The sequence below is a fragment of the Thalia democratica genome, chromosome 5 (assembly GCF_965202585.1).
Source record: "Thalia democratica chromosome 5, ktThaDemo2.hap1.1, whole genome shotgun sequence".
Classification (NCBI taxonomy): domain Eukaryota; kingdom Metazoa; phylum Chordata; class Thaliacea; order Salpida; family Salpidae; genus Thalia; species Thalia democratica.
In genome coordinates, this window is record NC_139169.1 from 57,316,324 (window position 1) to 57,334,290 (window position 17,967).

Sequence of the window (17,967 nt, forward strand, 5' to 3'; positions counted from 1 at the left end):
TAGAAAATAAAAGATTGTTTACAGCCAATTGAATTTAGTAATGTTAAAAAGCAAAAGTTGGATAATAAAAATGCATTTTAACCAGCAAAATTGGTGTTTGTAAGTTTAAAGCGTTTATTAGCCTATACTAAATTTAACCTTGGTGCCTAATTTTAAAGACTCCAATAGTCCAATTATACATTTTCTTAAAGGTTCGTATTGCGTAACGTTAGGCTTAAACTTAAACGCGTTTTATGAACTTCCACAAACTAAATACATACTAGTGGTCTTCAGTACCTTTTTCATCATTTTTGCCCTGTTATAGTAAGTAATTGTCAATTATCACAAATTGGATCACAAGTTTCTTTTTTATTTATTTAGTTTTAATAAATTAAATTAAAAAAGTCTGTTGGTTAAATTGTTTTATTTACTTATAGTCATACATCATATCTACCACATAAGTAAATATTTAGTTATTAGTTCAATGAGTGTAATTAAAAAGATATACGTTCTAAAAAAAAGTTTAAAAATGGTCATTTAATTTTATAAAATTTACTTGATTTCACAAATTCTAATCTGAATTATAAGTTACAGGGTTTATCAAGTAAGTTAGCTTTTATATTGTTATGTAAATGGGTTAAAGCTTATACCGTTTAAATTTAAAATTTTGATTTTTACATTAGTTTATGTATTTCGAATTTAGATACTCAAAAATACAATTAATATGGTTTTTAATCTTAAATTTGTTAATTAATTTGTGAGATCTAACTTCTAAATGTATAAAAACATTTTTCTTGGTTTCTTTTACCAAATTTTTAATACGTTTATAACTATGCAACTTCTTTCTACTATTTTAGCCCTCTACTAATTAAAAACATTTACTACTGTTTTGAATGATTATTTTTGCAATCTGTGAGATAGTTTTAATAAAGTTAAAATTTTCCTTAATTTAAATTTAAACTTTACATAGACTAAATTATTAGAATTTTATTCTTCATATTAATTTTATGTGTAGTGTAGATTTCGATCTTGCAACTTCAAATTAAAGAGTTTTCAATGCTGTCATTAAACCCCTAAACTATCAGTCTGAATTATTATCATAAACATCTGTATGCATGTATATGTGCATTAAAACTTTGTAGAAAAATGTTCTAAACAATGATTTATTATTTTTGTTTACTTGATGCCATAGAAAAATCACAAACAAAAATTAACTGTGTCCTTCGCAGACTTAAACATTATATTGAATATTTAAATCTTGTCTAGATTCAAAGGGATAACTTTTGATAATTTGAAAAATAAAATATTATTTGAAAGCAATTGAAAAAATAGTCTCAATTATTTAAGGGCATAGGGAGGGGGGTAAAACACTTTTTTTCAAATTTGATCATATTTTATTTAGATTTTACTAAGCTACAAGATGCTTTTTACTGATTTAACAAATTTAAAATAATTTTTGAGATATAGCCAGTCTAAGTTGGAGGCAACAATAGGTTCCTTCTGGGAGGCGCAAACTAAAACGGTGAAAATAGACTATTTGACTAAAAATTTATCTTCTCTGCGCTTTTTGAGATAACTACCTCAAAATTTTAGGAAGCGTTCCTTGATATGTTTAGAAAATTATGGCAGAAAGAATTAAAAAAAAAATTAAAAAATAAAAAATTTTTATATAAAAAATAAACAGAAAAAAGAATTCTTTTTTGTTTTTATGTTATAAAATTTTTATTTTTTATTATTTTATAACTCTTTCCAATGGAATTTTGAAAATATTGCACAGGAAATTTCCTGAAAATTTCAGGTAGTTATCTCAAAAAACGTAGGAGGAGATAGATTTTTAGCGATTTCTAGTTATTTGCCGTTTTAGTTTGCTCCTCCCATAAGGATCCTATTGTTGCTTACCACTTTGACCTGCTATATCTCAAAAATTATTTTAAATTTTTTAAATCTGTAAAAAGCATCTTGTAGCTTATTAAAAACTAAATTAATTAAGATCAAATTTTGCAAAAAGTTTTACTTCCCTATGCCCCTAACAAAAACATTTTGCAAGATAGCGAGAAATTTTTTGTTTATCAAAACAGGGTTGTCAAAAAAACCTGGAATATTAAAAAACCTTGAATCTGACAATTTGGGTTAAAAAACCTGTAATTTGAAAATATTTGACAACTGTGACAACACAAACACACTGTGAGCAGTTTAAAACATTTCAAAGAAAGTTTAAAGGTGGAATTTCTTGATTTTACAAAAAAAAGCTAGAATTTGAATAAAAGTTACAAAAAGTGATAACAATAAATCAAGGAATTCCACCACGAAACTTTCTTAAAACGATTTGAATTGTCACGGTGTGCTTCTGTGACAACTAGCCACATGTAAAAAAAATTGTGCTCAAAACTCCAAGGTTGCAATTTTTGGATTCCATACATTTTGCATTTGGGTGGTTTTTGGAAAATTGGTTGGTGCCAAGGTAAAAGTTTCTTTAACTCATCCAAAATTTTGTAAAGAGTGTTTTTATGATATTTCAAAACATAATTTTTTTTTCCAGCTGGAAAATCATAAGTTGCTGAAAAATAAGCACCCTACTGTACAGTAGGTGCATCAGTTGCCCCTCAAAAATGAAAATATCTGAGTAGCACAATAATAACTTTTTTCAGCGTGGGAAATTACATAAAATACAACACAAAAAGTATTAGCTTTCTAATTTTTACCACTGTGTTTTTCTGAAAACAACCCCTATGTTAATTGTATGGGACATTAAAAAGTCTACCTTCAAGTTTATAACTGCAAATTTTTGTACATGTAGCAACTATTACAAAAATACATTCTTTGCATTTTAAAATGACTTGGTAAAAGTTTTAAGGATGCACTTCTTGATTTTACAAAAGAAACTTTAAAATAATAAAAATGATAAAAAATTACAGAAAATCAAAAAATGCCTTCATAAAACTTTCTTCAAATTGTCTTAAAACTCTTAAAATGTGTTTTTGTGATGATTGTTACATGTAGAAAAATCTGAGCTAAAAACTTGAAAGATGAATTTTTAAGGTCCTTACAATTTACATAAGGGGTTGTTTTAAGAAAAATTTTAAGTACGCAATGGTGGTAAAAGCTAAGAAGCTAAAATTTTTTGTGTTGTTTTTTTATGTGATATTTATAATCAAATTTTTTATTTGGAAACTTGAGGGTCAGGGCAACAGATGTACAGTGTACAGTAAATTTAACAACATTTCTACAGAATTTGAACTGCAGAAATTGAATAGTTTTTTACATTAAGATAGTTCATAAACATATTATGAAAACTTTAATTATTTAATCAGCTTTTGTCAGGTATTTATTTCAAATTTAAGTCATGATATATTTTTTATTTATTACTCAAAGTTTACTCCGAGTTGAACGTTGCAAAATTAAAACCCAGTGGTTGACACATACACAAAAAAAAGTCATTTCTTATGTGCAAACAAATAATTTTAAGTATCCAACTCTTTTTATTAGTATTTTTGATAAAAGGGTTAAATAATTTTTTAATGATGTATAAAAGACTTTGAGTAATAAGTGTTAAAAGTTTACAAGGAACTTAATTCAAATAAAAGTACCAGACTTGTAAAAGTACCAGTTTGTAAAAGAAAATATTCTAATTATATTGCAACAACATTGGTAACAACGGACAACCACTTATAATATAGATTTTAACTTTTTTATTATTGCTAGTTAAATTTTTATTACAAAATGCTTACAAATTTTAAGTACTTGAAGTTAAAATACTAAAAAATGGTATTTAAGTTAAAATTTTATGTAGTCAATAACTAGTATCCTAATTATTGATAACTTTTATATTTTTACAGAATTGTATATAAGTGTTTTATTTGATTTTTGTAACACACTTAGTCAAGTTATGCAAAGTTTACACAAAGGAGTATCAAGAATCGGATTCAGAATAAAACTAACACACTTTTTAGAACCAAGCGCTGCAACAACAACTAACCAACGCTTGAAATCATCAAAAACATTAATGCACAATGAGAGGAAATTGGTGAATGTTTCACCTCAAGTAATGTATGAGACTGTAAAAAATGTTGACAATTATAAAAATTTTGTTCCTTATTGCTTTGAGAGCACTGTGGTATCTAAAACAGAAAACACTTCAAATGCAAAATTAAGTGTTGGATTTGGTCCAGTAACTGAGCATTATACTTCAAAACTTAAGTTTGAAGATGTAGATTTTGTTGAAGCGTTGTGTAGCGATGGAAAACTTTTCAATAGTCTTAACTGTATGTGGAAGTTCAAGCCTGTTAGGTCGCCTGAGATGTGTGTCATTGATTTTCATGTTGATTTTGAGTTCAAGTCGCAATTCCATTCAAGCTTAGCAAATTTATTTTTCAATGAAGTTGTCAAAAAAATGGTTGGTGCTTTTGAGCAGGAAGCCAAGCGTCAATCAGCAGCTGCAGAAATCAAACCTGCCTTGACAAAGGCTTAATGAACAGCTATAACTGCCAAAAGTGTATCATACGAGTTTATGTACAATTTTTACTTTTATACGTATAAAGAAACAATACTTGATGAGTAATAGACAATATTTTTGTGTTTTGATTGTAAAAATAACTACTGAAAATATTTTGTGTATTAAAATTTTTTTGAAATTTTCTTAGTGAAAAGTAAATGTGTTTTCTATTAATTAACAACTTTAATAAAAAAAAACCTAAACAAAACTGATTTTTACAATAAAAGATTATATAAAAATGATGTAGTTCAGAAGCTTCCATTATCTTTCTATAGCTATTAATAGAAGCTTTCTATAGCTTATAATAGAAGTTAGATATGTTATATATAATATAATTGAATAATGTGTTATTTAATATTTATTTGCTTATATTGATATTAGGTGAATTATACAATGTACATGATTATCAAAACCCACTTACATACATTTTTGATAACACCTTTTTTATCAACCACCTATAAAAATGACTTTTGATTGAACTGTTTTACTATCAGTACTCTTAGAAAATGTTTAAAATAAATTAAATTAAAAAAAAAACCATTGAGAACTTTATGACTGTATAATAGAAGGTACAGATTAGAACTTAGTAACAGTATGCAGACTTACTCTAGCTTGTAAGCAGTTGAATTTTGTAAGAGTTCGAAACACTAAAGTTTTAAGTTGGTGGTTTAAATAAAATTTTAGTAAAAAAGCTAATATGACATAATTGGTTAATAAAACTTATTTCTATTTGCAAAATATACCTACAAAGTTTTATGTCTTTACTGCTTGTAAAAAATGTGAATAAATATTGAAGACTAAAAAAGTAATTAACAGAAATCATTAAACTTTTTAAAATTTAAACAAGAAAGAGTTAAAAACTAGTTGTATATAATATAAATTTGTTTGACTTTGTATTCGGTTTAATAAATGATTTAAAAATAGTTTTCAAGTTTTTTTGTAATAAAAACTTTATTTTTTTACATAAAATAAGTTTTACTCTTAATTTTTTATTATTATACTGATCAGTCTGTAAAACTAGACCTTTTTCACAAATGTTCTTGTAATATCTTTAAAATTTCATAAATTATCATCTTTAACCCACTTAAAATAATTTGATGGTTTTATTATTTTAGTAATTTCATTCCTTTTTGTTTTTTGAAAGATAAAATTTTATGGAAATAAAACTTTTAAAGCTTTATCTAAATATGATTAAAAAACTTTCAGAACTGTTTTCAAATTTTACTTGAATTTAAACTTAATTGTGACTTTTAATTTTAATGCTTAATAATTTTTTTTTTCAGAAACTTAAAAACTCCAAAAAAGTAGTACAAAGTTATGCAAAAAGCATGCATCCGAATCTCAATCCACAACACAATTTTTAAGGAAAGCTTTCTGTTCCTAACGGCCAAGCGCTTCAAAACACTGAGGCACAGGGAACGCAAGTTGGTTCACGTTCCACCGGCTGTAATATACAACACGGTGAAGGATGTGGACAACTACAAGACCTTCGTGCCTTACTGCTTCAAAAGCACTGTGACGTCAGAGAAAGAGTCCAGCTCCAGAGCCGAGCTGGGTGTCGGTTTTGGCCCGGTCAAAGAACACTACACCTCCCTGCTGAAGTTCAACGAGCCGAAGTTTGTGGAAGCCCACTGCATGGACGGGAGGCTTTTCAACTCGCTGATTTGCTATTGGAAGTTCAGTCCCGTTTCGTCCAAGTCAGACTTGACCGTCATTGACTTTCACGTGGAGTTCGAGTTCAGGTCCATGCTCCATTCCAAGTTAGCCAATGTGTTTTTCAATGAAATAGTCAAGAAAATGGTTAATGCGTTCGAAAAAGAAGCAAAAAAACAACATGAAGCTAAAAAGCTAACAAGATAAAAAGTTTGAATATAGCAGTTTTTGTTTTTTACGAATTTTTTTTTCATTACGTATTTTATTAAGATTCAAAGTTTTTAATAATGCTTGAAAAGTGTTACCTCATACTTCTTGTTCAGTTCCTTTTCATACTTAAAAAAAAATACTAAAATTCCCTAAAACACCAGAATAATTTATTTTATTTATTGTATGACTAATAAATAGGCTCAGTTAAAAAATGCTGCTATAAAATTTTGAAACTAACATTACTTTTAATGACTAGTTATCCAAGTAACTAATTTATGGAGTAATTTAACAATGAGTATTTAAAAACCTTTAAGAAAAAAACACTTTATTTTCAAAATTATTTCTGATAGATTTGTTTTAGAATCATTTTTTTTTTTGCAATATCGTTTTGTACTTTATTTGATAAATTTAGATTTCAGAAGAATTTGTAATAAAACATTGGTTTTGTATAATCCAATTCGAAGAAGTTGTTCATTGAAAACTTTTTTCAATAAAAAAAGTTGTAAGTAAGTTTTGTTTATGATTTAAAAAAATCATTTTGTTGTAGTTATAAAAGTAGTGTGTGTGCTTATTTGATTATATGTAATATTTAAAACAAAGACAGAAGTTAAAATTTTACATTATAAAACTTTTAAAACATAGTTTATACAGTTTTTGATTACATTTATAAAATAGATTATACTCTTTATTTATTAGACTTTTCTTGCTTAGCTTTTATTAATATATATACTTAGTTATATATGTGTAAAAATTGAACGAATTAAATACATCCAAATTGTAACATTTAGCGCGTTAAAGCTTTAATTAACAAAAAGCTGCATTGCTAAATTGATTCTAATGGAAGCTATAGCTTCAAAAATCAAAATCATACAATTTTATGTTACAAAAATTTGCATAATTTAAGCTTGTCTCTATTGACTACCTTAAATTTTTGATTTTGAAAACAATATAAATATTTTTGAGTTAAATTGTGATTTTCCTATACTTATTTTGGGTTAACACAAGTGGCAACACATAAAGAAAAATAAAAGTCATAGGGGGTGTGGAGCAAAGTAAATTGCCTTGTTATCTAACTGTTATCACCCATACTTAAACATTCCATTTTTGAAGTATTAACATAACTGCATATTTTCATATTAAATTCAATAACATTAGAGGTAGTTTAAAATGCTGTGTTCGCTCTAGGACGTTATCACGCGTCCATTTCAGATTTTTTGATTTTTTCAGATTCGTAACTTTTTCGAACTACCTACGTCCCTGGTATGCAGTATTAAGTGGTATAAAAACTGAATTAAGATATATTTTTTTTAATGATAAAAAATTGTGAGTAGGTTATAAATAAAGATAAGTAACTTTTTTTTTCTTAGCCGTTATCAAAAAATCTTATAAAATATATAAATATAAAACTTAGATCAAACTTATTTTATTTCATTTCTAATTTTATGCTACTTTATTATTGTATTATATGTTGAAACTTGTATATAATTATTTAAAAAAGTAAGTTTAAATTAAATTGTTTAAAAACTATCGCACTTCTCTCAATGTATTTTAGGTTAATTTAAAAATAGCTAACTTACGCATACAATAGCAGTATTTATTGTAATATATCAGTAATATTGAAATACGTATAGGGGGTGTGAAGCTTAACAAGGGGGCGTGACCGTACAAGTTCACAAATAGGTGAAACAAAGTAAGATACTTAAGTAAATAAGTTTTATTTTTGTTATGTTATAGTTTATGTTTATTTTGAAATTTATGTATGGGAGTTAAGACTAACTAGTCTAATTTATTTTGTAAAACATTTATAAGATTTTACCATTAATAGGTTTAATTAGTTCACAGGCTTTTTGTTCATTTTTAATATTATATTTAATATTGTATTTTAGTCTTATTTGAAGTTGTAAAACTGTATTAAAGGTAATGAGAAAAAATATAATTGTAGCATGTTTTTAAAGACGTTTCTTTAAATTAAAAATTGCAAATGACCAAGATGTACAACAATATTTTTAAGTAAAAATAAATTTATACTGTTTCTGGATGAAATAAAAATCGAGAGCATTAAACTCTTAATGAGAAAATTCTTTTAAAGGTTGTAATGACTAAGATACAAAAATACAAGTAAAAGCATACAATAGCTTTTTTAAAAAATATATAAAGCATTCCTAAATTATTTCTACCAATACTTCAACGTCTTAATTTTGTTTTATATAAACTAAAAGTACATCAAAGTTTTATAAGTAAATACCCAAGTAATAAAAATACCCAAGTAATAAAACAATTGTTGAATTTAATAAATTGTTTTTAGTGTTCCTTTTTTTTATATTTTTCAAAACCATGCTCGTAGTAAAAAAAGTTCTAGTCATAAAAGTAATGTGCTTATTTTTATGCCTTATGGCTAAACTTATTAAAATTTTCTTTGTTTATTTTTTTTTTTCTAAAATTTATAATTTTTTTAGTATATATTGATTACAAATTAAAATACAATTAAAAAAAAAGTTATTTAGAATTATTTAATAAAGCAAAAGCTAAAAAAATATATAACTACTGAAATTCTTATTGTAACTAAATTTTTTACCTTTTAGTTTGAAATATTAATAATTTATAGCTTTATTTGTATTTTAGGATACAGTTTTTAATTAATACTACATTCTTAATTTTTTACTTCTAAACAATTGGTTAAAATTTATTTGTTTGATGTATCAACATATTAAAATTTAATTTATAAAATTTGCATATTTAGGAAACTATCATAGATATACACTAAAAACTTTTTACAATTTTTCAAACAAAAATATCTGATAAAACTTTTTAGAGTTCTAATAGAACATTGTAAGATGATTTCAAATGCATGTATTTTTTTAAATCGGTAGTTTCAAATAATATATTTTTAAATTATTTTGTAGTGGTTCGAAGACTGAAAGATCTTTCTCCGTACTAGGGTCACAACAATAATTATCGTTAAATTTTTTTTCAAATGTTAATTTTTATAATTTTGTTTTATCATGACAGTGCTAATACTTCTTTGAACTCCATGTCATTATAAGATTAAATAAAGTTTTTTTTGTCTTAAAAGTCCATTAATTAAGTAAAAAGATTAATTAAAGTGAGAGTAAAATAATTAATAATACGTAATTAAAAACTGTACTGTTTGTATTTACCCTGTAATAATATTCAATATTGTTTTTGTAATAACTAGTTATAAATATTAAAAAACGCTAGTTTGAGTCATTTTCTAAATTTTTTTAATAAGTTTTTAGATAGTTTGTTTACTATAAAAACAATAGTAATAAAAAGCACTTACTGTAATCTATACTTAATTTGGAATGTGTAAAAAGTATAAAGTTTAGTTTTTGGAAGTTCTTTAAAAGCTTTTAGTTTACAGAAAAATGTTTATGCTGTTCAAAATAAAACAATACGAAATAGATTTACAAAATAAATAAGTTTCTAAATACCTAACAATTTTTCATATTTAAAGGACCATAATATCTATAAGAGGCAAATAGTATTAAAATTCTACATGATGCTTCTAATTCATGAAATTTTAGAAATTTGGATACATACTTCAAAAGTTTTTTACAAAGTAATACATTTAAGCAGGTTGGCCATTTAATACAGAATCCTAGAATTTATAATAAAGTAAAAACCTTGAATTTTGAAAATTTTTACTTGTAAAAGAATAAGATTTAGATTAGATACGAAAAATCTATCATATAATTTTTTTTTTCATAACATTTTGAATTTTTTTTATTATACAAGCATTTAAAGTAGCATTACGGTATCCTTTTAACACTTTTAGACTATTTAAGATAGATTTTAACTTATGTTTATTCTTGTACAAAAATTGACAAAAAAAACATGTACTTTTGAAAACCTGGAAGAAAATCAGATAACCTGAAAGAAACTGCTAAACGTAGTGGCTACTCTGTTTATGGTGCTTTATAAAAAGTTCAACAATTAGACCAGTAAAATATTAGAAAGACAAAGAAATTCAGAAAGTTTTTGTGAAAAAAGTTATAAGAATGTATTCGAAAAACCCCTGTTTGCACTGGTAAACTTCTTGTATTAAAATTTTATGGCCATCAAACTTGTTTTTTACATGATTTTGATTTAAATAAAATATAGAAGTACCATTCGAAATAAGTCTTGTTAAGTTTTTTACATTTAATTTTGGCAGATACCAAAAATAAAAAATGTCATTGTTGTTTAGTTGTTTGATGGATAGCTCATACTTTTTTTTGTTTTAACATTAGTCTAAATAATCTTAGAACTTAAATTCATAAAACAAGTTGAAAATTATCTTTCTATTTTAATTATAGTATCTTGATATAAGTTAAATATTTCTTATAAAAGCTTAAATATGCAGCAGTCAGGATATATGACGTAAATTAATGACTAAGACTATGTGATATTACAATAATAATTATAATCACTTTTATTTTTGTTAAGTAATCATAGTAGAAATTTTTAGTAGTGTTTGTTGTTCTAAAGACTGTAAAAACTAGATTAGCTTTTTTAAGTGATACTTTAATTTAAATAGTTTTATTTTTTTATTAGAAACAAATTTTTATACTAACTTAATATGGCTTAATTATTTTATTATTGATCACCAAATGTTTTAAGGTAAAGTAAATACTAAAGTTAAGATATACTATTTATTCATTAAAGTAGATTGAAATGTAATTGTATAGAAAACAAAGTATTATTTTAATTACTGTACTCAGGTAATTTAAAACAATAAAAGATTTAATCCTTTTATAAGTTTATATTAATTTAAGAATTTTTGTTCGGATATTAAATTACAGTAAAACTCCAATCTTTAAATTCATTAATCTAGTTTGAAAGGTATTTAAATATTTAAAAAATTCTAAATTTATAACGATAATCTTCTTCAAATTTTAAAAGCATCTATACTTTTTAGGAGTTTGAAAGTTACTATTCTAAATGTATTTAAATACATTTAAAATAATTTCAAACATGATTGTTATGATTTTATATTTAGTTTGATATATAAATATGTTTATATAAAAAAACTAGTGTTATTTCAGTTGTAACTAATCGAAACAGATATTTTATACGCAGTCACTAGTTGGTTTGTTTTTAAGTAAATTTTAATATAATAGTTTTTACAATTTTAACAGTATTACTATTTTTTTACAGAAATAAAACAATTAGTAAACTTAATTACATATGTTATATATGTATAACATCATACAATAATATTTTTATATTTCTATAATAACAAACACAGCTCACTTGCTATGCAATAACAATAATAGAACTATTAAAAATATTAAGAGGTAATGTGCACAAAAAACAGTCCGTAAATTTTAAATATATGAGAAGTACTGCTTTATTTAGAAATAGTTTCATAACTATAAATACTTATTTTTACAGTGTTATTAATTTGGTTATCAAGACATGGCCTTATTTTTTCGATGGTACCGTTCACTTATAGATAAGTATCCTATTAGAACTCCATGTGTAAGTGCAGGTAAGATATTTAGAAAAAAAATATTAAAGACTGTAAGCTGTAATTTTAAAAATAAAGTTTAAATTATTCATAAAGTTATTATACTGTTTAAAAAACGATTTGGTGTAAAAAAATTTTTAGATGTTATTAAGAATGTCTCTTTTCGAATAAAAACTTTAACGAAAATTAAAAAATTTAAAAAAAATTATCTATAAGAAACAATTGTATTTCAGAAAATTCGTATTTTATAAAATTTACTAGTATAATTTATTTTGTCCTTATAAACCCTTTCTTAAAGTTTGTTTGTATAAATAAAACTTAAATAGTATAACATCTTAAGATAATAGTTCATAATGTTTTTTTCATAGCAATATTGCAAGCATGTGGGGACTGTATAGCTCAATCATTTGAAAGGTCTACCAACAAGGATCAGAAGTATGATTTAAAAAGAACTGCCATAATGTCATCATTAGGATGTTGTTTTTTTGTTAGTTTATTTATTTATTTTTTCTTATAGAGCAAAAAAAAAGTTTTTTGCTATATAGGGCTATAAGTTTAATATTAATTTATTAAAGTATGTTCTTAAGAAGTTTAAAAATATCTTTTTATAATCTAAAATCATATTAATTTAAAAAATATCTTTTTATAAACTTATTAGTGTTTAATTTAAATTGTTTGAAAAAATATAAAATTGGTAAAAAACTTACTGTAAAAAAACTTAATCAAGTACAACCTATGGTAGTTTACCTGCTTTAAAATGCTATAAGTATAAGTTTAATATTAAAGTATGTTCTTATGAAGTTTTAAAATATCTTTTTATAATCTAAAAAAATATTAATTTAAAGAATATCTCTTTATAAATTTATTAGTGTTTAATTTAAATTGTTTGAAAAAATATAAAATTGGTAAAAAACTTAGTGTAAAAAAACTTAATCAAGTACAACCTATGGTAGTTTACCTGCTTTAAAATGTTTTGTCCAAAGTAATTTTTACTATATGACATTTTGTAGGGGCCAGTAGGATCTACTACAATGAGATTTTACCATGTATACAAAATAAAACCTTACTATGCAATTGCTATGGATCAAGTATGTTTGTTGTAATACTTTTAAGTATTTTATGTATGAAAATTAGTCTATTTGTGGTAAGTTTTTTAATTTTTTTTATTAACTATCGTTAATTAAATTTTATTTAAACAATTTTATCTTAAATCTGTAAACATGTCAGTAGTCATAGACATTATCAAAGTAAAACATATCAATAAATAGGTTTTTTAACTTTTAATTTTAAGCAATAACATTTTTAGAAGAATTAAAAGTTCTTTTGTAAATGATTTCTTGTCTTATTTGTCTTTTTTTGTTTTATTGTAGAAAGTTTTTATTAATTACTTTTTTTACTTTATGAAATTTAGACATGCTATTACTTACTACCCTTTATACTTCCTAATCATTTAAAACTATGATTATTTTAGCATAAATATTTTAAATTTAACTAAATTCTATATTTTTTTTCACAACATGCAGTATTTATAGTTTCTTCTACAAAAAAAATTTATAAATATTATAGTTTTTTTTATAGTTTGTAAATTTATATTATTTATTTTTTTGAAATAAGTTAAAAAAGTATTTTTTTATACAAGACAAGTGATTTGTTCTGCGTTTAAAAAAAATTAAACTAACTTTTTAAAATCTAAAATATTAATGAATTTAAAATAATAAAATGTTTTCCGTTAAAATGTTGTAAAAAGTTTTTTTCATTATAATAGAAATATAGAAGTAAACTTTTAGAAATAACTCTAGGAAAGTTAGTTAATAATTATAAAGATCTATTATCAAAAATCAAAAAACTAGTATGACATATCATAAGACTTTTAACTAATACAGAATAAGGTAAGAGCAAGCAAGTATTCATATACACTGTTAGCAAGCAAGTGAAAGCATGATATATTGGTTTAATTGTAAAAATATTTAAATTAATCGCATGTTGTGAAATATGCGTAGGTCAAGGCCAACCGACGTATATCTAGCATCATGTGGCAATATTAAAATGGGAGAAAATGTAAATGTGTGTAGTCACTGTGCAAATACTTCATAGGATATAATGTTGGTTTGTAGTTAATAAAAAAGAAAACAAGTCATAAACTCAATTGACGTTTTTTAAACGTAGAATATCTTATTAAAAATTAGAATAAAAATAAAATAAAATTTAAGATTTTAAATCTAAATTAGATCTAATGATTTTATTTAAATTAATTAAAAAATTTTTTTTTATGTTTTTAATCAAATAAAGCGGAAGTATATAATGTGATAATTTACTAACAAAGTTTAATACTTTTTTCTAAAGAATGTTTAAACTTTAAAATGTAGTGCTGTAAATTTGTTTCAATTTTATTTTTAAATTCACCAAAATGACTTTTCTAATGTGTATACTGGCATTAAGTGTTATACAAACAATTTTTCAAATAAAAAAATACTTATTGTTTGAGCTAAAATGTAAATTGTACCTTATAAAAACATTAAAATAAAATTTTGTAAGTAATTACAATGAAGCTGTTAAATTTAATTAAAGTTTGAAATTTTTATTAGTCTTTTATTTTCAATTAAATTTTTTTGTAACATATTCTACGTTTAAATATAAAAATCAGTAAAATAAGACATTAAAATTATGAAAAATTTACTTTTTAGTTTAGATCTTTTAACTTGAGTAATTATAAACAGTTGTTAACTTTTAGTTTAATTTTTTACAATGCCCCAAACGTATAAAACAAATAAAAGAAAATAGTGATAATAATTTACTTATGTAAACATTGTTTTGCAAAATGTTTATTTTAATGTTTATTCTTTTTTAAGCAGGCATATATCACAAGAAAATGCATTTAATGAATAACCTAATTTTGTTATTCTACTAAATATACAAACAATAAAATTTTGATGATTTTAAAAAACTTAAACACTAAACTTTAAATAATTTAGTAACATTAAAGTGTAGCCCCATCGTGGTATGGGGTGCTACCTTCAAGGACGTTTAAGGGAGCTTGGCCACGATTCCTAGCTAATTGCTTTAACCTTTAGTTTTCAGAAATACTCTTGAATTTTCAGGATTCATTGTTATTTTTGATATAAATTTTATATCACTTTATTAGTGTTAATAATATGTGACTTGCTATATATTTTATAATAATGTATTATTTTAAACAACTAGTAAATCCAATTTTATAGACTTTATTTAAAAATTTCCAGTGCAAAAATCTAGTAACAACTGGAAAAAATAATATTTCAAAATTTCAATAACAATCTCTCTACCGCTAATGGCGGGAATATATGACAAAAAATTAAAGTCATTTATTTATAAATGAAGTTAAACATATTTATTTTATTAGTTAATTATTTAACATAGACCTAGTAAAGTTTCTAGAACATATTCGTTACTCTTTAAAAATATTTTAATAAAAAGTTATAAACTTTTATACATATTAGTAGTAATTTTCGAAAGTTATTTATTTCTTAGATATTTTAGTTTTTTACCTAATTTCTACAATAGCTAAAGTAGTTTAATATTTCAGATGATAACATCACCCTTATTCGTCTCCGGTTTTACTATTTTGCACCCATTATTACACGGTGAGAAATTACAAACAATTGCAGATAGATTTTGGGGTTTGTACAGCGAACTTCAACTTAAAGCTTGGAGTGTTAGTTGTTTTAGTTTAAAATTTTTTAAATACTATTCTGTTTAAATCATACTTTTATTGGAACTGAAAATCTTTAATAAAATGAAACATTGTTTTATAAAGATATTTTTCAAAATAAAATTTCTTTAAATTTTTAGTTAATTTATTTTTTCGAATTTTTATCAAAACAAAGTGTCTCTAAATTTTCAGAAAACTTTTTTTTTGGTTTTAAGATGCTCGTAACGTTTTTAAAGCATGTATTATACATTTTCTATAGGCTCGAAGGTGATAGTTTTTATAAATTAGTAGCTTCAACCGCACTTTGATGTGTATTGTTACAAATTAGTTTTTGTATTTCTAAACTTTACTTTGTGGTAAATTACGCAAAACTGGCTCTCTTGAAAACAAGTTAATTAAATTAGTTTAGATATTGCTTTAAGCTTTTGTAAATTTTAAATTAACCTATAAGTTAAATACTAACAATTTACCATATTACAATAGTTATTTAGTTTGAAATTACAATAGTGTTTAGTTTAAGCTAATGTAAAATATTAAATAAATTTGATTGATTTTTATTTTGCAGTTTTGGGGCCCTATGCAATGTGTAAACTTCATGTTTATTCCTTATCAATTCAGGTAAAATTTAATGCGACTTACAGAATTAGTTGGTTTTTATTGTGAAAAACTATATTTTTAAATATTAGTGGTATATCAGTATATTAAGTTGAACAAGTACTTAACGAATTTTTTAAAATTGAGAGTATTTTAATAAATTAGTTACTCAGTCTTTTTGAAAGTTTTAATATTCTAATTTATATATTTTTATTTTACGTGTAGTATTCATCAGCATGAATATTTTGCGCACATAAGTTTAATCAAACTAAGAATAACAAAAAACTGTTAAAACTTTTACAGTACTTGTATAATAAAAAGAGACATAAGGAAATATAAAATTTTTTATAGTAAACAAAAAACTAAAGTTAAAAAAATTTCAGAAGTTTTAATGATCTTATTAATTAAATAAATTTTGACTAAATCACTACAAAATTTATTTATGTTCTAAACGATTCCTAACTTTTCACAGAATATTGTTTTTGCAAACTATCAACTTGTTTTGGAATACATACTTGAGTTACCGCGGTATGAAGGCATTGAAAGAAAAACCTTCTTAAGTTTTAATAAACTTTAATGCTGCCAAATATTTCTTGTTGTATTTATTATGCATTTCGTCCTAAAGCTTCCATACGTGACATTTTATCTACCTAGAATTTCTATACTATTATTTTTTTTATATTTTGAAATTAATTATTTTGCTGCAAATAGATTAAATTCAATGAATTTTTTTTCTTATAATTACTATCAGGTTTGTTTTTTACTTATTGGTAATGAAAATGGCTTTAGGATAAAGCACATTTCTTTGTTAAAAAAAACAGAAATTAAGGTAAAAATTAACTTTTTTTTAAAAGTTAGATTAACAAAGACATTATCGTAAATTGACAGTCTTAAAGTTTTAAACGTTTCTATGTTAATAAAACTCAAGCCATAAATGAGTTTATCTACAAGTATTTTAAGTTTATTTATGCTTTTTAATTTTTTTTTTATGCAAGATAAAAAACATATTTTTGTTTTCTATTTGAAATAGTTGGTTATGGTTTTAACTGTTTTAAAATGATGTCTTCATGCACCTATATTTGAAAGGTGTTAGTTTATGATGATTTTGATAATAATGTATTTTTTAATGATTATCTTCTATGTCATATAAAATATTTTACAAACTATAGAATAATGAAAAGAAAAATAGTTACTAAAGAATTTTTAAGAAAATCTAAAGTTTTTAATAACTTAAAACGCTGAATTTATAAGCGCTGAATTTAAAAGCTGAAGAATACTTATTTTAATTAGTTTTTTTTTTGAAGTTTACTTTATTTTATTTATTATGAACTGTTGTATTTTAGTGAAACAATTAAATACTAACAGAGTTTTTTTTTATTTGAAAAGTAAATTGTTTTCTATAGTTTTTCCAAAGCTATATTATTATTTTTGTTTTATTGAAGGTAAAATTTTTGTATTGTAAATTTTTTTAACTCGGTGAATAAATAATTAATTTTTAAGTTTGTTTGTGTAAAGGGGAAAATAAAGTAAACTACAGTATAAAACTGTTTAAAATATTTATTTAGTTTTTTATGACGAATGCTGAAATATCGAAATTAAAAAAAAAATTCTAGTGTATGTTATTTGTAATTTTTTACATACGTAAGTTTTTTTGATGAACTTTAAATTTAATTTAAAACAAATTGTTTAAGATTATTGAAAAAAATACTTAGGTCAATAGAAATATTTAATATCTTGCAGTAAAGTAATTTTGCTATAACATAAGGTGTTAAACAGAATAAATAGATAAACAAAAACGTTTAAGAAATTTAGTTTTTGGTCTATTTTAAAATATAAAATCAATCAACAATATACTCGTAAGTAAAAAAACAAAAATTAAGC

At 23.5% G+C, this 17,967-nt stretch overlaps 2 protein-coding genes and 1 pseudogene across 6 annotated transcripts; all 3 read left to right on the plus strand.

Annotated features, from left to right (window-relative positions):
- The first annotated feature begins 3,982 nt into the window (after nt 1-3,982).
- On the plus strand, nt 3,983-4,447 carry LOC145836665 (coenzyme Q-binding protein COQ10 homolog A, mitochondrial-like). The gene has a single exon (XM_082944450.1). It carries the CDS (start codon nt 3,983-3,985, stop codon nt 4,445-4,447), a length of 465 nt encoding a protein of 154 aa, XP_082800576.1.
- Nucleotides 4,448-5,758: 1,311 nt separating this feature from the next.
- On the plus strand, nt 5,759-6,676 carry LOC145835956 (coenzyme Q-binding protein COQ10 homolog A, mitochondrial pseudogene; annotated as a pseudogene).
- A 68-nt stretch (nt 6,677-6,744) lies between these two features.
- Nucleotides 6,745-17,072, plus strand: LOC145836099 (uncharacterized). 5 transcript variants are annotated; one of them, XM_082943905.1, is made up of 8 exons: nt 6,747-6,840; nt 7,966-8,037; nt 11,729-11,825; nt 12,173-12,291; nt 12,815-12,892; nt 15,367-15,495; nt 16,058-16,110; nt 16,559-17,072. In XM_082943905.1, exons 3-8 carry the CDS (start codon nt 11,753-11,755, stop codon nt 16,644-16,646), a joined length of 540 nt encoding a protein of 179 aa, XP_082800031.1. In that variant the 5' UTR covers nt 6,747-6,840; nt 7,966-8,037; nt 11,729-11,752; the 3' UTR covers nt 16,647-17,072. The 5 variants fall into 5 exon arrangements, with proteins under 5 accessions (XP_082800029.1, XP_082800031.1, XP_082800028.1 ...); XM_082943902.1 differs by having other exon boundaries at nt 7,966-8,024; XM_082943906.1 differs by having other exon boundaries at nt 6,763-6,836.
- The last annotated feature ends 895 nt before the right edge of the window (nt 17,073-17,967 follow it).

Excerpts from the sequence above, each read along its gene's own strand:
- LOC145836665 (XM_082944450.1), top strand. The coding sequence starts at position 3,983 with ATGCACAATGAGAGGAAATTGGTGAATGTTTCACCTCAAGTAATGTAT.
- LOC145836099 (XM_082943903.1), top strand. The coding sequence starts at position 11,753 with ATGGCCTTATTTTTTCGATGGTACCGTTCACTTATAGATAAGTATCCT. Across the intron at positions 11,826-12,172 it reads AACTCCATGTGTAAGTGCAG|CAATATTGCAAGCATGTGGG; the intron begins GTAAGATATTTA and ends TTTTTTTCATAG. Across the intron at positions 15,496-16,057 it reads TTCAACTTAAAGCTTGGAGT|TTTTGGGGCCCTATGCAATG; the intron begins GTTAGTTGTTTT and ends TTTATTTTGCAG.